Here is a 25,142-nt window from a genome sequence, read left to right as displayed (position 1 = left end):
AAGACGAGTACCACGCAATGTTCGAGTTACTTTCACTTTAATCTCTGAGACGTTAGCGCGCTTTTGTGGCCAATAGAAAGACAGGGAAGGCATTACAACTTCCCCCTGCGACGTTCAAGCCCTATACCACCCCCCTGCAGTGAGTGGCTGGTGAGATCCGGTGTCACCCGAGTATATAAATCGGCCCCTCCCGCGGCTCGCCACAGATGCAATCTGACATAGCTCAGGGAAAGTGCTGCTGATGCTGGAGCTGCTATAGGGAGAGCGTTAGGAGTTATTTTAGGCTTCAAGAACCCCAACGGTCCTTCTTAGGGCCACATCTAACCGTGTGCAGTAGTGTGGAGGCTGCTTTTTGCAGTGTTGCACATTTTTTTTTTTGTATATCGGCCGTGCAGAGCATTGCGTCCTGCAGTAACTTTACATTGTCCAGGGCCAGTAGTGGTGAGGCAGGGACAGAAGACATATTTAGTGTATATAGGCAGTGGGCCTTTCCAAAAACATTTGGGAAAAAAAAATCTATTTGGGCTGCCTGTGACCATCCTCAGTGTACTGGGTCTCTGCTGGGGGTAGTTGTCCTAATTCATGCGCAGCCAGCTAAGTGTTACAGCAGGCTTGCGCAAAATTCTTTCCTTCCTCTGTGTTGCCTCTTACATCACCGCTGTATTCCTGTCCACAAGTGTACTGGGTCTCTGCTGGGGGTAGTTGTCCTAATTCATACGCAGCCAGCTAAGTGTTACAGCAGGCTTGCGCAAAATTCTTTCCTGCCTCTGTGTTGCCTCTTACATCACCGCTGTAATACTGTCCACAAGTGTACTGGGTCTCTGCTGGGGGTAGTTGTCCTAATTCATACACAGCCAGCTAAGTGTTACAGCAGGCTTGCGCAAAATTCTTTCCTGCCTCTGCTGTGCGTTCCGTAAGGGAAGTCAGTCTCCAACCACAGGCCAATAAGCGGCACATTTAATTACAGCGTTCTGTTTCTGCACTACTGGTAATACAGCATGCTGAGGGGTAGGGGTAGGCCTAGAGGACATGGACGCGGGCGAGGACGCGGAGGCCCAAGTCAGGGTGTGGGCACAGGCCGAGCCAGTGCGGTGGCCAGGGGTAGAGGCAGGGCCAGACCGAATAATCCATTAACTGTTTCCCAAAGCGCCCCCTCGCGCCATGCCACCCTGCAGAGGCCAAGGTGCTCTAAGGTGTGGCAGTTTTTCACAGAGACGCCTGACGACCGACGAACAGTGGTGTGCAACCTTTTTTGCGCCAAGATCAGCTGGGGAGCCACCACCACCAGCATGCGCAGGCATATGATGGCCAAGCACCCCACAAGGTGGGACGAAGGCCGTTCACTGCCTCCGGTTTGCACCACTGCCTCTCCCCCTGTGCCCCAACCTGCCACTGAGATCCAACCCCCCTCTGAGGACACAGGCACGAGTGCCTACCGGCCTGCACCCACACCCTCACCTCCGCTGTCCTCGGCCCCATCCAGCAATGTCTCTCAGCGCAGCGTCCAGACGTCACTAGCGCAACTGTTTGAGCGCAAGCGCAAGTACGCCGCCACACACCCGCACGCTCAAGCGTTAAACGTGCACATAGCCAAATTGATCAGCCTGGAGATGCTGCCGTATAGGCTTGTGGAAACGGAGGCTTTCAAAAGCATGATGGCGGCGGCCCCGCGCTACTCGGTTCCCAGTTGCCACTACTTTTCCCGATGTGCCGTCCCAGCCCTGCACGACCACGTCTCCCGCAACATTGTACGCGCCCTCACCAACGCGGTTACTGCCAAGGTCCACCTAACAACGGACACGTGGACAAGCACAGGCGGGCAGGGCCACTATATCTCCCTGACGGCACATTGGGTGAATTTAGTGGAGGCTGGGACAGAGTCAGAGCCTGGGACCACTCACGTCCTACCCACCCCCAGAATTGCAGGCCCCAGCTCGGTGCTGGTATCTGCGACCGTGTATGCTTCCTCCACTAAACCACCCTCCTCCTCCTCCTCCTCCTCCTCCTCCTCCTCCTCCAACGCAACCTCTGTCTCGCAATCAAGATGTGTCAGCAGCAGCACGTCGCCAGCAGTCGGTGTCGCGCGGCGTGGCAGCACAGCGGTGGGCAAGCGTCAGCAGGCCGTGCTGAAACTACTCAGCTTAGGAGAGAAGAGGCACACGGCCCGCGAACTGCTGCAGGGTCTGACAGAGCAGACCGACCGCTGGCTTTCGCCGCTGAGCCTCCAACCGGGCATGGTCGTGTGTGACAACGGCCGTAACCTGGTGGCGGCTCTGCAGCTCGGCAGCCTCACGCACGTGCCATGCCTGGCCCATGTCTTTAATTTGGTGGTTCAGCGCTTTCTGAAAAGCTACCCACACTTGTCATACCTGCTCAGAAAGGTGCGCCGGGTCATCGCACATTTCCGCAAGTCCAAGACGGACGCTGCCACCCTGCGGACCCTGCAACATCGGTTTAATCTGCCAGTGCACCGACTGCTGTGCGGCGTGCCCACACGGTGGAACTCTACGCTCCACATGTTGGCCAGGCTCTATGAGCAGCGTAGAGCTGTAGTGGAATACCAACTCCAACATGGGCGGCGTAGTGGGAGTCAGCCTCCTCAATTCTTTACAGAAGAGTGGGCCTGGTTGGCAGCCATCTGCCAGGTCCTTGGAAACTTTGAGGAGTCTACCCAGATGGTGAGCGGGGATGCTGCAATCATTAGCGTCACCATTCCTCTGCTATGCCTCTTGAGAAGTTCCCTGCAAAGCATAAAGGCAGACGCTTTGCGCTTGGAAACGGAGGCGGGGGAAGACAGTATGTCGCTGGATAGTCAGAGCACCCTCATGTCTATATCTCAGTGCGCTGAGGAGGAGGGGGAGGATCATGAGGAGGAGGGGGAAGAGACAGCTTGGCCCACTGCTGAGGGTACCCATGCTGCTTGCCTGTCATCCTTTCAGCGTGTATGGCCGGAGGAGGAGGAGGATCCTGAAAGTGATCTTCCTAGTGAGGACAGCCATGTGTTGCGTACAGGTACCCTGGCACACATGGCTGACTTCATGTTAGGATGTCTTTCTCGAGACCCTCGCGTTACACGCATTCTGGCCACTACGGATTACTGGGTGTACACACTGCTCGACCCACGGTATAAGGAGAACCTTTCCACTCTCATACCCGAAGAGGAAAGGGGTTCGAGAGTGATGCTATACCACAGGACCCTGGCGGACAAACTGATGGTAACAGTCCCATCCGACAGCGCTAGTGGCAGAAGGTGCAGTTCCGAGGGCCAGGTAGCAGGGGAGGTGCAGAGATCAGGCAGCATGTACAGCGCAGGCAGGGGAACATTCTCCAAGGCCTTTGCCAGCTTTATGGCTCCCCAGCAAGACTCTGTCACCGCTCCCCAGTCAAGGCTGAGTTGGCGGGAGCACTGTAAAAGGATGGTGAGGGAGTACGTAGCCGATCGCACGACCGTTCTCGGTGATGCCTCTGCCCCCTACAACTACTGGGTGTCGAAGCTGGACACGTGGCCTGAACTCGCACTGTATGCCCTGGAGGTGCTTGCTTGTCCTGCGGCTAGCGTCTTGTCAGAGAGGGTGTTTAGTGCGGCTGGGGGAATCATCACAGATAAGCGTACTTGCCTGTCAACCGACAGTGCCGACAGGCTTACACTCATCAAGATGAACAAAGCCTGGATTTCCCCAGACTTCTCTTCTCCACCAGCGGACAGCAGCGATACCTAAGCAATACGTAGGCTGCACCCGCGGATGGAAGCATCGTTCTCTATCACCATCAAAAACGGGGACCTTTTTGCTTCATCAATCTGTGTATTCTATTCATCCTCCTCCTCCTGCTCCTCCTCCTGAAACCTCACGTAATCACGCCGAACGGGCAATTTTTCTTAGGCCCACAAGGCTCAGTCATATAATTTTTGTAAACAATTTTTATACCTTTCAATGCTCATTAAAGTGTTGAAACTTCCACCTGAACCAATTTTTATTTTAACTGGACTGCCTCCAGGCCTAGTTACCAATTAAGCCACATTAACCAAAGCGATTAATGGGCTTCACCTGCCCTCTTGGTTGGGCATGGACAATATTTCTGACGTACATTAGTACTGTTGGTACACCAATTTTTTGGGGCCCTCGCCTACAGTGTAATCCAATTAATTTTTTGCCCACCTGCATTAAAGCTGACGTTACATCAGCTGTGATATGCAATGGGATATATTTATGTACCGCCGGTGGCTTCCTGGCACCCACCCATGCTGTGGGTCCACAGGGAGTTGTAACTGCATATGTCTACTTCTAAAGAACCCCAGTCTGACTGGGGCATGCAGTGTGGGCCGAAGCCCACCTGCATTTAATCGGATGTTACCTCAGCTGTGATGGGCACTGCAATGGGATACATTTATGTACAGCCGGTGGGTTCCAGGGAGCCACCCATGCTGTGGGTGCACACGGAATTCCCATTGCGGAGTTGTACCTGCCTGTGACTATTTATAAAAAACCGCTTTCTGACTGGGGCATGCAGACACCTTGACAGAATGAATAGTGTGTGGCACATAGGTTCCCCATTGCTATGCCCACGTGTGCAGCTCCTGATGGCGGTGGCACAGGATTATATTTCTCATTGCTTCTGTACAGCATTGTGGGCTATCGCCCCGCCCCTTTTATAGAGGGTCGCTGCCTAGCCGTGCCAACCCTCTGCAGTGTGTGCCTGCGATTCCTCCTCATGGCAGATGCACTTATAAATAGACATGAGGGTCGTGTGGCATGAGTGCAGCTGAAGGCTGCGCAGGGACACTTTGGTGCGCGCTGTGGACACTGCGTCGTGCGGGGGGGGGGGGGGGGTGTTGGGCAGCATGTTACCCAGAAGAAGTGGCAGCGGAGTGTCATGCAGGCAGTGATTGTGCTTTGTTGGAGGTAGTGTGGTGCTTAGCTAAGGTATGCATTGCTAATGAGGGCTTTTCAGAAGTAAAAGTTGTTGGGGGGGGGGGCACTCTTGCCGCTATTGTGGCTTAATAGTGGGACCTGTGAACTTGAGATGCAGCCCAACATGTAGCTCCTCGCCTGCCCTATCCGTTGCTGTGTCGTTCCTATCACTTTCTTGAATTGCCCCGATTTTCACAAATGGAATCCTTAGCGAGCATCGGCGATATACAAAAATGCTCGAGTTGCCCATTGACTTCAATAGGGTTCGTTACTCGAAACGAACCCTCGAGCATTGCGAAAATTTCATCCCGAGTAACGAGCACCCGAGCATTTTGGTGCTCGCTCATCTCTCTTAATAATGCTTTTTAATTTATTTTTATGATCCATGTGTGGCTCGTTACTGTTATGGCTTGGTTCATTAAGAGCCCTATTATAAGCTGACGCTATCAAACTTAGCCTTTTTTTCTTTTAAAATCAAAGATTGGGTATTATATATTTAAGCTGTAGTCCATGATGGCCTATTTCTCTGAATATGTGATATATATATATATATATATATATATATATATTACTATTTATTCATGATTGCTATCCAATATTCTTTATTCTTTTGGGGAGTAAAAAACAATACATAAATTTAATATGAGATGTGGCTGTAATAAGCACCAATAATGAGTGTAGCCGCCCGATATGGGAAGCTTCCTTCGATATGGAGCTCAATGGAACGTTTTTAATATAACCATGCATGCGCTGTGATAAGGAATCAACGCAGAGCGTTTCGGATTCTACCACACATTCGTGGAGTTATTTTCAATATCCACACTACAGGAGTATGTGAGGTGAAAGCGCGTGCGCTGTACCAGTGGAACGCATGCGCTGCATGGTCTAGGTCACTGTGGGGTCAGAATTAGCCGCACTTTGACATTAACGAATTGCCAACAGACGCTTGGCGCCACACCAACAGCCATCTGCTCCACAGTATCTCATGAGGTATGCTGTATATATAAGGACATTGTTGTTTTATATATGCTTTAGAAGGGCGTCATTTGAACGCCGAAACGTGTTGCACTTTAGACTGCTTTTGTTATGTCATTTGTCATTGATGACAATATAAAGTAATATCGAATAAACTACTATTTGGAATTTGGATCCCATGGGATTTTCTCCAATATAAGATTGTTTAACGCCGACAACACGAGCGCGGAAGGAAGTTTTTCATCTTCAATTTTTAGCCATCTATAAGTGGGATATTCCAACATTTTCTATAAAAAATAAAAAGGAAATGGTCACATAAGTTGAAATATTTTCACTCCCCCTTTCATTAATGTATCTAAACCTGCGGCACAACATCCCTTGAACACAGCTTGTCGGTTGCTGCTTATTACTCCCCTGAGCACTGGCTATTTGTGTCCTGGTTTGTGGTCTTGCATGGGATAATGAAGTCTCTGCGATTAAGCACCACTCTTTCATATGATGTTGTTTGTAGGTCACACATCTGGAACTGCTGATTGAAGCAGGGGAGGAAATGGTGTATGAAGCTCATTCTGTATAAATAGCCATCTATTAACACCAATGTGGTCTCCTATTTGTGTAGGCACATAACACTAAAATATGAAGTGACCTTGAAAAAATCTGACTGTCTGGGAGTTTGGGTTTTTTCTTTCCTGTCTTTTAGGTTTTTAGCATATGTAGACTGAATAATGAGTGCTTTTTCAGCTTAGTTGAAAGCACAGATTTACTTTCTACCATTAACCCCTTTAGTGGCACGCCCGGAAAATCTCTTAAAAATCAATGTTGAAATGTGCTGAAGACTACCTAAACTTGTCACTAAAGGGGTTTAAAATTTGTCTCCAATGGCAGAAATGAATAAACAAGCTCATACTCTCCCAGCTCCCCCGTGTCTCATGCCGACAGCTCTGGGTCTCCCCTGTTATGCTGTGTTTACAGGTTGTTGTAGCCAATCCCAGAGCTCAGTGATGGATTGCTGAGCTCTGTGATTGAATGCAAGAGCTAGTGATATCCCATAAGCGGGCTGCTGCAGCCTGTAAGCAGTACATCACAGGGGAGACTCGGAGCGTTTGGCACAGGACATGCGGAGAGCCGGGAGAGATGTGAGTGGAGGCTTATTTTCAACTGTGGTGGACCCATTTGTAAAATAACATTCTATTTTGGGCAACTCCTTTAACCCCTTCAGTGGCAGGTTTATTATTAGAAGAGAATAGGGGTCACGGAGAGCGCCAACAGCTATGTATAATACCACAATGGTGCTCGTGTGGTAACTCACCTGGTGCAAGGCATATCACCCTCAGGTGGTTATGCCTGCACCTAACATCCTGGTGTGCTCGTAAGAATTATTTTATCCAGGGTGTACCAAAAAACAGATTAAATAAGAAGAACGATCCAAAACTTTCTGGAGAGCTGCGGGTCACAGTATAACTCCGTTCCTCCTAAGAGGTCGGATAAGTCAAAAGAAACTACAGAAAAAACTATAGACCTGCGCTACTTGAAATATCGAATAAATTATGCATGTCTCAATAATCAGTGTTTCCAATAGAGACAAACAAAAACACTGTTTTTATTGTAAGCAAACAAATAAAAGAAAAGAGGTAGCAACCTCTTCAATTAAATATATAAAAATACTTGCGGGATCCTTATACATGCAACGCGTTTCGGCGCAATATACGCCTTTCTCAAGCATGCTTGAGAAAGGCGTATATTGCGCCGAAACGCGTTGCATGTATAAGGATCCCGCAAGTATTTTTATATATTTAATTGAAGAGGTTGCTACCTCTTTTCTTTTATTTGTTTGCTTACAATAAAAACAGTGTTTTTGTTTGTCTCTATTGGAAACACTGATTATTGAGACATGCATAATTTATTCGATATTTCAAGTAGCGCAGGTCTATAGTTTTTTCTGTAGGTTTATTATTAGTGAAGATTTTCTGGGCGTGCCACTAAAGGGGTTAAAGGGAATCTATCACTTCCTATCAGTGCCATAAACTAATCGTGCTTATAGGACAGGGAATAGGGAGGTGGGAATGCTTTTTTTCCCCTTTTAATACTTAGCCAACACCCTGTCAGTCAACGCACGGTCAGTCAGTTGGACTCTTTTCATAAAGCAGGGCACACGCAGCACTCACTGTTGGAGAGCCATTGCTGAGTTTTTGAAATTGAGCCGAGGATTACATGACACAGTCAACCAGTGCAACATTTGTATAGTATAAAATGCTCCAATATGTAAGAGAGAAAATTTGGATACTTTCAGCTTTTAACAGCTGTAGTCTGTTTTGCTGGTTTTTTTGCTTTTGTGCCTTTTTTTTTTTTGCAAAACAAACGATATATTGCTTTTTATTGCTCTATTTTCCCTGCCTGCTCTGATTCAGCCGCACCCACTAGTGAAAAATAAATTGCTGCTGAACATAACAGCTTGGGGTTCTTTCACACCTGCATTGGGGATTCCACTTTCCTGCTTCATGTAGGGAGCAGTAAAGGGAGGGAATCCCCGGAGCCAAACGGCTGCGACTCTGGTCGGAATAGAACCACACGGGGCAGATCCTATTGACTATAATGGGGTCCACCCGCTTTCCACCCAGGTACCCGGCTTTTGGACTGAAGAAAAAGCACTGCATGCAGAACTTTACTCTTCCAGTATTTTCAGCCACATCTTTGACGGAAGCTCCAGCCGCAGTTGTGATGCCATCCTTTAGGTTTTCATAGTTATGGAAAAGGTTTCGCTTTGTCATATCCACAAATGGGTCTCAACATCTTTGCTTTTGTTTTGTGACCTGCATCTGAAAACCCCTGAGTGAAGCTTCTCCGGTTGCTGTTTACAGCGCAGCTGCTTACCTCGCATTAGTTTTCATAAGTGACCTCAGTTGAGTGCAGTTGATGTGACCAAAGGCTGTAAGAGATTAGAATTGTTGGCAGCATATTTTGTTTAATGCTCGTACAAATAATAAAAAGCTACAAAACAACAATTGGAAGAGCCTCACTCTGTCAAATGTACCATGTAAAGTTGTCCAGCTGCTCTTAGAAATGATTCATTTCATATTATTCAGTGGGGCAAATCTTCAAATCTGGGTAGGCAACGTGTCATGAAATTTACTGTAGTCCCACAAATGTCTGTTGTTTGTATTCCCATTGATGTGTATGGGAGGTTTTTGTGGACTGGCTCCGTAAGTGTTCCATCTGGCTTTTCCTTTATGAGACCTTCACAATTGGATGCATTTAATCTGTACAATCTTTGTCGGCAACTTGTCTTTGCAGGGTTTTATCAAATTATTACATTAGTTAATAGCAAAGGTTGCTCCTTCTACAGTTCCCACGGGCTAATCCACCTGAAGCTGAGGCTCTGATTTCTGACATAGACTCATATTTGCAGAAGCCACAGATCAATGGGGCTAATGGACATGCAGAAATCCTGATGCAAATTCTCAGAATCATTGTGCAGAAGTGACATATTGCTCTTTTTCTCCCCACAAATCGGGTTGCACAGCTGTCTGTTCCTTATGACCTTGCCAATCTCACTTACTAGCCTGATGAAAAGCATATGATAGCTTGAAACATCCCTTCCCCGATCCCCTATCCCAGGAGACCTTGATAAATCTGATAAGTTTTACCATAACTGTCCCGGAGGATCACTGTAATTTTCTTTTAAAACTGCCAATAAAGTAGGGCACAGGCATAAAATATTTATTTTCTATACAGTAAAAGAAGGCTACATAATATAAAGCACACGGCACAAGTACATTATCCATCTTGGAATATAATACTTGCTGTACAGGATTATATTTAAAGGGAATCTGTCGCTTTTACCCTTGTAAACTAAGCTTATGGACTGAAAGTTGATAACCCACTGAGTCCAGGGATGTGTTATACTTGCCTCTCCTGGTGTCACAGCTGAAAGCCGCCACTCAATACATTGAGCAGCGCTGCTAAGTATTCCGCTCTTTCTAATTTTATAATGGGCGAGCAACTTTGCAGCGCTGCTCAATGCATTCTGCTGTGGCTTTCAGCACTCACACCGGGGAAACAACGGGACAGGTAAGTATAACACATAACCAGACTCCACTGGTCACCTACTTTCAGCCCATAAGCTTAGCTGACAGGTCTAAAAGTCTCTTCAAATGACTATATATCTCATTTTGTTTGATTCCAAATAAAGTATTATCTGTTCTTTTCTTCTTTTAGGAACATGATAAAGTCTTTCTACACAGCTAGTCTTCTGCTTGATACGTTAACTGTATTCGGTGAACTCACTGAGGAGGTAAGCTATAACTTCAAGGTCCTTTACCTTACAACTTTTATGTTTTTTGCTCATTCTGTTTATAGGAAAAAATATGTTAACAACCAGCAGCAACTTCCACTGTAAAGGTCTGTTGATGCAATATATACCTATACGTATAATCCTTTTAAAGCCTATGGACCATAGTGCAGAATTCCACTTATGCTAATCCATTTTGTAATTTTAGCAGTTCATGCACAAGTTCTTTTGGTAGCTTCAGTGCATTGATGGCTTGCTTTAAAGGGTGGCATGAAATAAGAAAAAAATAAAGCCCAGTCTCTGTTATTTTCCTCTGATGATGCGAATTACAACCCCCCCCCCATCCCTGCTGTATGAGATAATTCTCCCCTTCTAATGCATCCTCCCACCTTTCACCGCTACGGGCTGCAAAGTCACCTGCTGTAGGATGCCTTCTCCCTGTCTCACCTGAGATGGTTCTTCTAAATCACTGGAGCCTGCTGTGTGATATTTGAGAGAGGCAGCTGCTGTAGGATCAATCACTAGAGAGAACAGTCAGTGTGTTGGGGATCCGAATAGTAGCTTCTTTTGATAGAAGCTGACTGAAGTTGAATTTGTAGTCAGGATCTGCTAATAAGTTACAGGGTTCTTTAGACTAGTAGCAGATATACTCAGGAGTGAAGCTGGAATATGCGATTCCTTGCGATATGCGAATTCCTGCTACCAAAAAATCATGTGGCATATGTACTTCTAACAATGCAAGTTAATGAACATATATAGTTGCAAGATAAAGTTAGTGAACCTTATAGAATAACTTGGAAGTCCGCATTGATAAATAATGTGGTCTTATTTCTATCAACTGACAAACATAATCTAACCTAATAACACAGAGGACAGTTGTACCTTTTTGAGCAAATTGAGTAATCATCCACAGTGCAGAGAGAAAAAGTAAGCGGAGTTTTGTATTAATGACTCTTTCAAAAGCACAAGGTGTTTCAATTAATTAGAAGATTGTTAGTTTCACAAATGTTCTGCCTATTAAATAAAGAAAATATTAAAGGGGTTGTCCCGCGCCGAAACGGGTTTTTTTTTTTTCAACAGCCCCCCCGTTCGGCGCGAGACAAACCCGATGCAGGGACCTAAAAAAAAATCCGCACAGCGCTTACCTGAATCCCCGCCCCCCGGTGACTTCTTACTTACCGGTTGAAGATGGCCGCCGGGATCTTCTCCCTCGGTGGACCGCAGCTCTTCTGTGCGGTCCATTGCCGATTCCAGCCTCCTGATTGGCTGGAATCGGCACGTGACGCGGCGGAGCTACACGGAGCCGGCATCCAGCACGAGCGGCCCCATTGAGAAAAGAAGAAGACCCGGACTGCGCAAGCGCGTCTAATTTGGCCATTAGACGCTGAAAATTAGGCGGCTCCATGGAAACGAGGACGCTAGCAACGGAGCAGGTAAGTGAATAACTTCTTATAACTTCTGTATGGCTCATAATTAATGCACAATGTACATTACAAAGTGCATTAATATGGCCATACAGAAGTGTATAGACCCACTTGCTTTCGCGGGACAACCCCTTTAAGCCTGGTTGCTGACAAATCTGTTTTTCTCAAGAAAGATTGGTTAGTGTGAACCACACCTCGATGCAAACAACGTTCAAAATATCTCAGAAGACATGTTATACATATAAATAAAGCTGGAAAAGATGCTAAATCATGTCTAAAGACCTCAGTGTACATCAGTCCATGGTTAGACAAATTATAGTTACCGTATATACTCGAGTATTAGCCGACCCAAGTATAAGCCGAATCAATACGGTTTACCACAAAAAAATGGTAAATCTTATTGACTCGAGTATAAGCCTATCTATACTCCAGTATATAGTAGGTAAAAAAAAATAAACGCAATACTCGCCTCTCAGCCGGCGTCTGTGTCCCCAGCGCGATGCTCTCCCCGGCGGTGCGGCAAGCTGCCTCAGTCTTTTCCCCGCTGTCATCTCCCTGGCCTGGTTTTGAAATACCCCGCCGTCAGCGCTGTGTGAGGAAGCGCTGTGGTTGGATCGGGCGCTGGCCAATCACAGCTGGCGCTTGATAAACCAATTGCAGCCATTCAGTGAATCACTGATGCCAGGGAGATGACAGTGGTCATTGCAGTTTGTTTTGTTTTTTTACCTCACTCTAGTATAAGCCGAGGGGGGCTTTTTCAGCACATTTTTTGTGCTGAAAAACTCTTATACTCGAGGATATACAATTGGCGAAAAATCAAGACTATTGCTACATTCTCTCGGCGTGTGCATTGTGTTAAGCTTACTCCAAGAGCACAATGGGCAATCCTGAAACAGCTGAGAAAGAAACCAAGCGTGACTGTAAAAGAGGATTCTTCAAAGTGCATAAAACCCCTGTTCATGTATCCACTATTAGAAAAACACTTAACGATTGGTGGTCATGGGCAAACACAATGAAAACGGAAGCTACTATCCTGGATGATCCACGGTGCTTCTGGGAAAATGTTCCATCGAAAAATGAGACACAATTGGAGCTTTGTAACACAAATGTACAACACTATGTTTTGAAGAAATGGTCCAAAAGGGTCCAAAATTTGTCAATGTTGTGCAAATCTGACTTGCTGCTACGGAAAACGTTTGGTAGAGGTGATTTCTGCTAAAGGGACATCTATAACTATTAAATTCAAAGCTTCACTTACTTTTTCTCACTGCACTGTGGTTGAATGCTTTAATGTGCTCCGTAAGTAATGACCAGTACAACTGGCTGTGCATTATTCGTTTAAGGGAAGACTGTTGGGTGTTTTAGCGCCTGACACCGTCCCAGCGACACTTGCTCTTGTGCTTTTACCCAGGTGTGATAATCCTTCTATGAATGTAGGTGGAGCGGGCCAGAGATCACTCCTGCCTGCCCGCCTCTATTCACTTCCAGGTTGATTGAGTGACTACAGTTTACATGGCCCGACAGTTGCTAGGTTTATAGGTGCGTTAAACGCCAAGTGATAATCGCCCCCCTGTAAAGGTACCTTTTAGTTAGATTGTATTTGTCTAGAATTGTGAATAAATAACAATCAGACTACATTTTATTAGTACAAAAAAGAATAAAATAGGTCAGCACTACCCAATAGAAATATCTCAATAGAAATGTATAGGTGCACGTTAAACATGCAACATACAATAGAAACAGAAACCAAAAATGGCAACCGCACGCAAAATAAATTTACTATCTGAGGTATACATACCTATAATCAATACTCTAACCACATTAAATAATGCAAGGTTCTTGGTATATAATTTGATCAAATTACATTGGCCCGATACCAACATCAAGGTGACCAAGCTTATTTAATTAGTAATCAATGTAGAAATCTAGGTAATACCTAAGGCTGGGTTCACACTGGGCAGATTTGCGTCCGGAATTTCGCCGCGGCAAATTCACCTGCGGCCGCTAATACCGGGGTTAGCCAGCCATGTGGACAAGATTTCTCAGAAATCTCGTCCACACGGGACAGCGAATCTGCCGCGGCAAAGTCGCCAGAAGCCGGCGCTGCAACGCGGATTCGCCGGCCGCAGCATGTTCACTTTTTTCTTCCGCTGCGCCCGCGCTCTCCTCCATGGGAGCGCCGGCTGCAGCGGAAGAGCGAGTGGCAAGGCTGCTTCAATACCCGCAACTAGGTGCTGCGGGTTTTGAAGCAGCGCTTCTCCCGGTGGAAATCTCACGATTTTTCGCTGCAGCCAAACCGCGAGATTTCCGCCGGGATTCTGGAGTGTGTGAACCCAGCCTTGGGGTTCACTGGCTTTTTTTTGCAACTGTGCATCTATGGCAAACCTAGGGAAATTTTTCTATAAAAAGCTTAATAACCTTTATTCTGTGACACGAAGGCTGCCTGTCCACGGGCAAGTTGTCATTGCGTTATCCGGGGCGATAATCTGGCCGCGGGTAATGCAGTGAACACTTTCCATAGGAGAACTGTGTAAAGCGCGCAGCCTGACGTCCACGAGCGGAGAATCATAGTGATTCTTTGCTTGCGGGATTCAAATCGCTGCACGCTGCGATTTTCTATTAGATAGGCTCACCGCAGAAACCTTTCAGTTTTCCCCCCAACTGCTTCCCCACGGTGGAATATCACTAGCGATGATGGCCATTGACAGGCAGCCTAACAGCACAGCAACCACTGGGTGTTTTCCTAGACTAGAGAATTATATAGTTTCTATTTTATTCATAAGATGTTTAACCTTTTGAAGTGTATTAACTATTTTAAAAGTACCTTCAACAAATTGCAGTTCTATTACAAACAACTTTCTAATAAAGTATTTAAACATATTTCTATGTTAGAAAATAACCAAGTACAAATGCGTCTTTGTTGGCCTCTACCAAATTACATACCAGTGCAGTAACACTTATTACTAACCTTCTCGTCTTGGTCTATGAATGGCCATTATTATGATTTATTTATGAAGTTGCATCCAATATATATTAATAAGACCTAGAGACTTTGATATATTGTTGTTGCAAGAAAATTCAGTGAAATGTAAACCTAACCGACGTTTTACTTGAACGAGCATTACGACATGTCTGAGAAACGATGACCCCAGATGACTTCCCCCCCCCCCCCCCCCCCCCCTTGTACCTTATTACAACCGCCGGCCACAGCTTTTAACACTAGGTAATATTTTGTGGCTGTCCCAGCATAATATTATGGAGATCTAAATGCAAGGTTACCACATAAATAAGAGAACTAAAATGAAAGAAGTATGGGAAGACTGAGTTTTATGAAGGAATACATGGGTCTCTATTTAAATAATGAAGTTAAATAGTGCATTTTGAAATGTCATTAAACCACAAATTAAATATTTCCTAATTAAATGAGTTTTATATATAGAAATCTAATCTAATTCTCTTATAAAAATTTCTGTTATGAAGTCGTTTGGTTTAATCTTTTCCCGGCGCTCTGTAGATTCACGAACCAGGCACTGATGCCCCATGCAGTTAGGACATGAATCTATAGTCCTTTACTCATCTTGGATACAGTACTGCAGAAAGCAGACTCAAGATCAGGTTCCTGTTGCACTCAGCTGCTTGGAGATCTGCCAAGTGATAGCCAAAGCAATCGGATCAGCCTCTGTGCATGCGATGACAATGGGCTTATTCATTTTTACATTTTGAGCTCTTGATCAATGCCAGGACCATCTCTTGAGCACGTTCGCCAGCTGTTTATTATTACTGGGGAACTTCCCGCAAAGCATATTGGAATGTGCTGGCTGTGTTCTGTCCAAAAACAGGGTTGAAGGCAGAAAAACAAGATGGCAGCACCCAGTGCAAAAACACATGCAATTTGTTGAACAGTTGTGCAGCGTAGAAATAGATACAGAAACTGAAGGTTGTACCAGGAAAGCATAAAGCCAGTTTTCAGTGTGATAGTTAATTATGATGGTAACTGGCTGGTCTAGACTGAGATCCTCCCTTTACAGGTTGTTCGTGATTGCACTTGCTTTCCTGCTATGTATGGAAATACTGCTTTGTTTGGAGCGAAAATCCACCAGCGCCATGCAAACTGAGAAGTCCCAATATTATCAGGTCACAGACAAACGTGGTAATGCTGCCACCTTTGAAGATATTGTAGTGTCCAGTGAGTGCTTATGAAAAGCTTGTCGAGCACACCAATTTGGAAGCAGAGAGAAAAGAAAGAAAATTCATCTTTCATGTGGCAAAAATGCGATTTAGTAGAAATTGAAGCTTTGGTTGGACTACTGATCACTGCAAAAAGCAATATCTCAAATATCTGTATGTTGTGGAGCAAAAAATAGGGTCCACCAATTTTCTGTGCCATAATGAGCAACGGAAGATTTAAATGGTTCCATGTGAGTCAAAAACCTTAGGAGTTGCAGGTTTAAATAGTTTCACTGAAAAATACAACTTGTCCCACAATAATCAATCCTTCAAACAGCTACGTCAATGGAAAATTAAAAGTTAAGATGTTTTGAAGGTGGGGAGAAGAAAACAATTATTATTTTTTTAATAAATGGCCACTCCCTCAAGGGGTTATGTTGATGTAACCAATGGATTAGGAAAAATCGTAGCCCTGCACATAATAGTCAATTAGCTGTTTCACTTTTTTTTGTTTTATCGAAAATCTGATTTGTTTGAATTTACAATTTTTTTTATTTTTTATTTTTAGAACATTCAGCACAGAAAATATGCCAGATGGAAGGCCACATACATCCACAACTGTTTAAAGAATGGGGAGACTCCTCAGTCTGGGCCCGTTGGATTTGAAGGCGAAGACTACTGTAAGTTAGTTTTAATATTAACAGTAACCATTATTTATCCACCAGCTATGTCCCATCTGAGGTATGTGGACCGATCAATTAGTTTGCAGTATGGGGATGTCTGCATTGAGTTGTTAGAAATTTTTATGGTGGTGTCCAACAAGTGGATTTTGGTATACAAGTAGCCTAATGTCAGGTTTATGGTGGGGCGGAATGCATTGAATCTTTCATGGAATTTTATTATTGTTCTATGTTGGTCCAGATGATTATGATGTCATCAATTTAGTGGTTAGCTTCCACCCTAAAAACATCAAAAAGTCCATTGTCTACAGCCAGGCCATCAGATACATCTGGATCTGCTCCAACCCAACAGAGCGGAACATCCATACCATCTTAAAAGGACCTTTTTAAAGCAGGGCTACCATCCCACCTCAGTTGATGACCAAATCACCAGAGCCACCAGGATACCCAGGAATCAACTACTCCGATACACAGAAAAGGAAAGAAACAATTGTGTACCTCTAGTAGTGACCTACAATTCACAGCTAGAGGTACTAAGGAAAATCGAAGAGCAACTCCACCATACCCTACACAAGAATGAACGTCTGAAAACCATATTCCCGTACCCTCTCATCCTATGTGACAAGCATTTTGTCTTTAATCCCCAGAGACGTAAAAACATGCTCCCTGCGGAGATTAAAACCCTGCAACCTGTAGACGTGACAGTTCCATGCTGCCGACTCCCGGAGGTAGCTGTCATCCCGAGCCGCAGGACCTTCCCCCGGTCACATGTTGATAAATGCCAGTGAACATATGAAACTTCATAAAAAGTAAATAAAAGTTAATGATTCAGCTTCCCTGATGGATCAGATTCATCAGGACAGCTGAAAGTAGTCACCCCCGTCCTCTCCGATGTCCTTCGGCGTTCTGTTCTCCCGGTCCCGATGGCGCATCATACGTTGGGCGCGTGCACAGAAGGGTGCGTGGCCCGGGAAATTTAAAATCTCTCTGGCTTCCAGCTAACCTGTGTAGCCCAGAGCAAAGGGATGTCACCGGGAGACGCTGTATGTGGTTCCCGGTCACATGATCGCTACTATCCAAAGGAGAACAGCGATCATGTAAAGTTTGTTTCATCTCCCCTCATGGATCATATCCATGAGAGGAGATGAAATTACAAACCTAAGGCCCCCAGATTTATCCACAGGCCTCACCACGGCTTTTGCGCACACGCCCACCGCCAAAATGGCTGACGCATGTGCAAAAGCCACGGATTGCCAGAGTAATTTAAACGTAGCCAAGATTTCACGGGGGTCGTGGTATGCGGTCCCTAATCATGTGATTGCTATTTTCCAATAGAAAACGGCGATAACGTAAAAAAAAAGTTAGTTTTACCTCCCATCACTGATTCGATCCGTGAGGAGAGGTGAAATTACTTACTGAAGGTTTACGGCCATGTCCCCCGCCATGCGCCCATTTGAGCCCCGTTGTGCATACGAACATAATATTAGGGCCACAATGGGTATTTTTCTGAACACGGGACAAAGGGTGGAAGTAATCATTCATATGTGTGCTGAACAAGAAAAACTGTTTTTAAAATGATACAATTGCCAAAAAAATTAAAATCATCATTTATTTCTTTTGCTTTGCTCAGATTCATTAAAAAATTGTGGGGTAAAAATATGCAGTATACCCCTAGATGAATGTGTTAAGGGATCTAGTTTTCAAAATGGGGTCATTTGTGGGGGTATCCATAGTTTTGGCTACTCAAGGGCTCTACAAGTGGGCAATGGGGCCTAAATCACCTTCGAGCAAAATGTCTGTTCCAAAAACCACTGGCTGCTCTTTTCGGTTTGGGCCGCGTTGTGCATACGGACATAAGATTAGGGCCACAATGGGTATGTCTCTGAACACAGGACGAATAGGGGTATCCATTTTGGGTGCAAGTCCTCAATATCATGTACACTACAGAAAAAAAATCCTGTCTTTTTAATAACATATTTGCAAAAATATGAAATTTGATTTTTTTCTCCTCTAAATTGCATTAATTCTTGAAAAAAACCTGTGAGGTCAAGATATTAATGACACCCCCTCAGTGATTACATTCAAATGTGTATTTTTTAAAATGGGATCATTTGTGGGAGTATCTATCATTCTGACACCTATGAGCCGTTGCAATCTTGGCTTGGTGCAGAAAAACAAAGTGTTCCTCAAAATGTTGATTAATGTTAAATTTAATCTAAATGGTTAAAAAAACAAAAGCTTTTCAAATGTGTGTCCAGAGTAAAGTAAACAGTTGAAAATATATACCTCATCAAAATGTGTACAGTATGGTTGCACATATTTGAGAGATTGCAGTTGAAAATGTGAATATTTGTTTTTTTTTAAATTTTCCCAATTTTGGCGCTTTTAATCAATATGCACAAATTCTATCGGTCTATTTTTACCACCTATTAAATAAATAATCAATGTAAAATTTGTAAATCTTCTAAATGTTTAAAAAAAAAAATTTCCAATGTGCATGAGAATAGAGAAAACAGATGGAAATATATATCTTATCAAAAATGTATACAGTATGTTTGCGCATATTTGACATATTGTAGTTGAAAAAGTGAAGAAATGACTATTTTTACCACCTAAATGAAGAACAATATAAAGCAAAAAAACAATGTCAAAATCACTTGGGTATTAGTGTATCTTGACGCCACCGCAAGCTAGGGTTTTTACAGGAGGAACGCCCCTGTCACACCCCTAGCTCGTGATAGGGTGAAGAGACGAAGGTGCTTATCAGTACAGTGTGCATTGCTTTTTGCCGGCAGTGGTGGCTTAGGGTGAGGGTTACTTTTCCATGTAGGCTTACTGTAGCATGTGCAAAATAAAAAGTTCCCCTCACTGTAAGCTAGCAGGCCTGGCAAAAAGCAGTGTAGAGGGGCACGTCTTACTAACCGCTGCTTCTCTGTGATGGCTCCCGGCCGCAGGGAGAATGAGGACTGCTTGGCTAACGCCGGCTGTTTCTTCGCTTCCGGCGGGGAGCTAGCTCTTGCCAAGATCCTGGTCCCTGTGTGCTCCCTTAAGGCCACTCCCCCCGCGCAGACCTACTGGCTATTGCTGACCATCCTGCTGCGGTACCTTGGCGCACTCGGATACCCGCTGTACTGGAGCACTGCGCCCGGCTGTCACAGTGGCTTTCCACGACTGTGGGGCCGTCTGTGCTGCGCCTGTCATCACTCCTTAACATGCTGCGCTCTGCTACTCGGCTGCAGGATAAGTCAACCACAGGGAGAATCTGCCTGTGCCGTCGCCCACGATCCTGCTTTGCTGCCGCAGCACACTTCCATCCGACCGGGTCTGACAGTGCCTCCTACTGCCGCCGCGTAGCCTCACTGCTTTGTAGCGCCAGCAGCGTCCACCACTCTATGGCTTTTGCACAACTTTTATCGGCCTCCAGGACCTACTGACTTGGCAGCTGTCCAACCAATCAGGTACAGGGGGCGTCAACCCCCTGTCAATCTTGACTCCACCAGGACTTCCTGGTGGTGTCAAGATACACTAAGGCCTCCCTCACACAGGGCGTTTGCAAAACGCTGCCTTTTCAGCTGCCTTTTTAGCTGTCTATTCAGCTGCCTATTCAGCTGCCTTTTCAGCACAGCTGAAAACGCTGCCCATTCATTTCAATGGGAGGCTCAGCTGAAAATGCCCAAAGATAGAACATGCAGCGCTTTCAAAACGCAGCGTTTTCAGCCTTGTGTGAGCAGCCCTATTGAAATGAATGGGAGCCTTGTACAGGGCTGAAAACGCCCTGTGTGAGGGAGGCCTAATACCAATTACTTGGATATGCAAAAACCTTTATGGAGTTATTCTATGTTAAAGTGACACATGTTATTTTCAAAATTTGGCCTGGTCATTAAGGCGCAAACAGGCTGGTCATTATGGGGTTCTGTAGTGATTGGTAAAGTGCCATGGGACGGTCACAAGGCAAATGTGCCGTTTCATTTTCAAACAGTCTTCCCCGGGTAATTATAGACCAGTAAGCTTAACATCCATCTAAATTTTTGAGAGGCTATATATATATAGGAGTATATGATAAAAAATAATATAAATGATAGCCAGCTTGGCTTTACTAGGGACAGAAGTTGTCAAACCAACCTGATTTCTTTTTTTAAGAGACCAGAAGCCGTCTGGACAGTGGAGCAACTGTGGATATAGTATTTTTGGGCTTTGCACGGCACTTTACATAGCCCATAATGAACAGCTAATGGGTAGATGAATGGGAATCTTTCATGTTAGGCCAGCATAAAAATAGCGACAGTCCTGTTGATTTCAGTGGCCTGTCACTTATGGGATATTGTGTAATGGATATTGTGTAAAATTACAGTTTGTAAAATCCGCTCAGAAGACAAGGGTCCACTCTCTCCATCTGAAGAAAAAAAGTTCTCCAAAGGCATCAAAACTTTCTTTACCATTACTAAATCTGTGGAATATCCTACTTGGGGAGCAGGTCTTAGCAGTAAAAGTTGGTAGCTTAAAAAAAGGCTTAGACGATTTCTAAAGGAGAAAAAAAAAGCAACTTTTACAGAGACATACTATGTAACCAATTTCTCGGGCCGTTTGTATGTACTGACTGAGTGAACTTTTAAGCACGCATTAGTCATTCATTTAATTAAAAGTTGATTTGGAAATTTCATTCCCTTTGTGTATTGGGAACTGAAATTTTATCTTTTTAGCAGTAGGTAGAATCAGAAATCTTTCATATCACTGCAAACAGGCTTGTTATTGAGTATACACACATAGCTGTATACTCAATAATTGTATACATACTGTATAGCTGTGTTGAATTCCAAATACAGTACATCTTTGTTATCCTTGTCTACAGTAGTAAGTACTGGGAACGTGGCATTGGGTATGCACACATCATATTTCTTTTCTTTTTTTTTAATATAATTAAGCTAATTTATTAAACAGAGTGAAACATCTGCTGGGTGTGTGTTTGCACCATTTGGCTGCCTAAGGCTGCCTGTCTACGAGCGTTGCCGTATCCTGCAGCGGATCTCCACCGCGGGAGCAGCAGTCGGCAGATGGATCTCCGCTGTCAGCCTACCTGCAATTTACCAGCCGCGAGCGGAGAATCGCAATGATTCTCCGCTCGTGGACAGGGGGGAAGCGCTCTCCATAGCAATGCTATGGAGAGCTTTCACTGCGCTCCCCACGGGGAACGCAATGAAAACCCGCCCATGGACAAGCAGCCTTATTCCACTTTTCAGATGTTTTAAACATGTAGACTAACTAAAGTACAACCAGAGGTTTTTACAAAGAAATCTGTGAAACCCACACAAAGTAATTTGTGTAATTAAAATAATATAGTTAATCAAGTGGAATACCATAAATTTTGATAGAGATTACTTTTCGCCAAATACCATCAGATGGTACGTGCTTAACAATTTACATTAACCCCTTCACGACCACGGACCCGAGGGTACGTCCTGGAGCGTCGGGGTATGTATGTATTCATAGAGCGCGGGCGTCAGTTGTTTATTACAGCTGACACCCGCAGGCAATAGCTGCAATTGGCCGTGCGACCGATCTCGGCTATTAACCCTTAAAACGCCGCTGTCAATTCTGACAGTGGCATTTAAATCTCACAAACCATATTGGGGGTCCTGTACGCCCCCCCCCCCCCCTTTCCCTGCAGTGAGATCGGGGGAGCCGTGCAGGTGTCATGGCAGCCAGGGGCCTTCTGAAAGGCCCCAGGGCTGCCTTAGCAGACTGCCTATCAAGCCATACCCGTGAGGTGGCTTGATAGACTGCCTGTCAAGATGGAGTAAAGCGTAATGCTATAGCATCATATCATACTGCAGGAGCGATCAAAGCATCGCATGTTGTGGTCCCACCAGGGGGACTTAAGAAAAAAGTGTAAATGGAAAAAAAAAAAGTTATAAAAGTTTAACCCCTTCCTGCTCCAGGACGTACATTTACGTCCTGGAGCATCGGGGTATGTATGCAGAGAGGTCGCGGGGCGACCTCTCTGCATACAGCGTGGGTATCAGCTGTTTAGTACAGCTGACACCCGCGGGCAATAGCCGCAATCGGCCAATTCGGGGGAGCCGTGCAGGTATCATGGCTGCCGGGGGCCTTCTGAAAGGCCTCAGGGCTGCCTTGGGAGACTGCCTATCAAGCCATCCCCGTGCACCAATTGGTACTAGTGTGTTAAGCTTGAATATCCAATACATTTCTCTTTTTCTTACTGATTCAAGTTTATTTGCTGTATGGGCTTAAATTTGTTCTAAGACAGTGGTAGAGAAAGCCTTGAAGTCACTATTGTGAAAAACACAAGGATGTTTAGAGAAGCTATGATTTAAGAAACCATTATTGGGGGGGAAATTTATGTTTATTAATTCAGCATCTCAAATTCTGAGCAGTACACAAGACATATTGGAGGATGCAGAGACATTCTAATAAGTAAATTGCAAACATGGAGGAGCAAATCACAAAAGATCTGATTTAGAAAGTTTTCTTTACTCATACAGTTGGAAAAATTTTGTGCATTGTGGCAAATGCTACTAAAACATTTACAGTTGTTCTTTCCATGTTGGAAGCAGCCAACCAACTTGGGAAATGTTGGTGGTTCCGTGTCAGGTGCGATTTGACAGCTTTTAAATTGCCGGGGCTGAGAAGGTTTTTAATGTGCATGCCCTTCTAATGGCATCCGTTGTTTAGGTTGACTTTTTTTGAAACGATACAAGCGACGTAACAGAATAGGCCAATGTTTTTCTAGAGTTGTTTGTATCCTGTTGTTGCAGAGGTTATAAGTAGTAATGAAATTGTGGTTATAATTAATAAGCTCATTGGTACGTGTTCCATTATTATTGTTGGGTGGATGATCCATAGCTTTCAGAAAAGCTGTGTCAACCAGACTCGCAGAGGCCCGCACAGAAATGGCTCTCCCGGTGCCCCTGCTCCGCTCTGTGCATGCGCCGGCTGTCCGGCAGCTGGCACATCAAAGAGCCGTGGGAGAGGTGAGTGCCGCACTGGTCCCTGCAGGGGCTCGGGTCGGGTTCCGCTGCGAGAATTCTCGCAGCGGGATCCGACCTGGCCGTCTGTAGGCGGCCTTACTGAGGTTGTTTCTGATTGTGCATGTGTTGTTACTGTCCCTAAATTCTGATACCCGGGAGTCAAAAATGTCAATAAAATTGCCTCTGTGATGTGTTTTTTTTTAAGGGCTCCAGTTAGGTAAATGGAGAGACATCTGTTTGGCTTGTATCAGGGTTAAGGGGTCATGGGTAATGGGGTCATTCTCAGATGTATGTAGGATGAAAAATGTCTAGTTAGGGTCAGATTTCTAATGAATGTGTTAATATCAATAAATCACATTTACTGAACTTCATACTTGGGCAGAAAGAGAGGCCTCTGCTGAGGAGTTGGTCTTCTGTCTGAGGGAGGGTATGGTGGGATAAATTATAGATTTTTAAAGTGCAAATTGTTCTTTTTTGAGTTGGGTTTGTTTAGTTTTACTGGGACCTGTCTTTACTTTTCTGTTTTTCTTTTCTTTTTACTTCTAGCTTCCTTTTCTGTCACTGGTTATTGAAATAATTGGCGGTTCAGGTTGTTTTTGGACTCTGCCGAATATGGTAGATGAAATAGAAATTAAAGAGTTGGGTAGGTCTAATAAAAAGGCTAGGAATGATTAAGTTGCATGGAGGGTAAGGGACTACTAAAGGTATACTTTGGTCTTTCTACTGTGGTTTGTGCTATGTTGAAGTCAGACCTGGTGGGGTCATAGTATGGCTAACGAATCTTCCAAAGTCGAAGGTAAAATAGGTGTAGTGGATTTCTCTATGATGGGATCTGTGGTCTTAGGGAATGACGCATCTGCACAATCAGGGGTGAGATGCTGGAGTGTGATGTCCACATTTACTGGGTAGGAAGGTTGTAGTTGTGGATTGTCATTCTGAGTTATGTTTTTAAGGTCCTTCGGATGGGCTCCTAGGGGAGTGTATAGACCTGTTCAGGACATGCAACATTAAGGCCCATAAGTGGGGGGGATCGAGTTTTCTTGCAATCTATTAGGTAATATCCTAAACAAGGAATTGCTGAACTGGTTTTCACTATGAGGCTTTAGCGGTCAGGCCTGTATATTTCTATTGTCAGTTTTATTTGTGTCGGAGGATGAATGTTGGTTCATTGTCTTTTTTTTTATATATATACTTAGTTCTGTATTACTCACAATCCCTTTTTGAAGTTTTTATAAAAGTTTCTTTTCAAGAACTCTTTTACGATAACCTCCTACATGTTAGGATTCTGTCGTACCAAAGAAATTTTGGGTGTGATTCGAAGGTGCTGATCTGTTCCCAGATAAGCACTATGAAGTCATTCAAGGCACAACTTAAACTTTCATGTTTTCTACTGAGTAGACAAAGCAAGTCTTTCGAAAAGGGATTCGTCGTTGAACGTGGCAAAGAGGCATGGGGCTCAAACCTTTCAGGATACTTTCTTCCAAGTAAATTTTGAGGAACTTGGAATCTAGATGGTGTTGAGCTTCCTCTTTCAGTAAGTTCTCAAAGTCCAGAAAAAGTTTGGGGAGGGCCTTGGGTTCAGTGGCTACTGGAGTAGGTTGGTTGGATACGTCCTTTGTCAGATGCAAGATTCTCCTCATGTAGAGGTCTAGGAGATGGTCTATTTTCTGTATCCTATTGGTGCACTAATCCATGTCATTGGCTCAAACATC

At 44.7% G+C, this 25,142-nt stretch overlaps 1 protein-coding gene across 1 annotated transcript in view; it reads left to right on the top strand.

The window, feature by feature from the left end:
• The window catches only part of VTA1 (vesicle trafficking 1), a 192,781-nt gene that overhangs the window by 119,260 nt on the left and 48,379 nt on the right, over positions 1 to 25,142 (top strand). Inside the window, exons 4-5 of the mRNA XM_066595977.1 lie at positions 10,101 to 10,176; positions 16,333 to 16,444. Coding sequence (XP_066452074.1) covers positions 10,101 to 10,176; positions 16,333 to 16,444 — 188 coding nt within the window. The remainder of the gene's footprint in view (positions 1 to 10,100; positions 10,177 to 16,332; positions 16,445 to 25,142) is intronic.

The sequence above is a fragment of the Eleutherodactylus coqui genome, chromosome 3 (assembly GCF_035609145.1).
Source record: "Eleutherodactylus coqui strain aEleCoq1 chromosome 3, aEleCoq1.hap1, whole genome shotgun sequence".
In the NCBI taxonomy this organism is placed as follows: Eukaryota; Metazoa; Chordata; class Amphibia; order Anura; family Eleutherodactylidae; genus Eleutherodactylus; species Eleutherodactylus coqui.
Note: the sequence above shows the minus strand (reverse complement) of the source record. Positions and strands in the feature narration are given on the sequence as shown.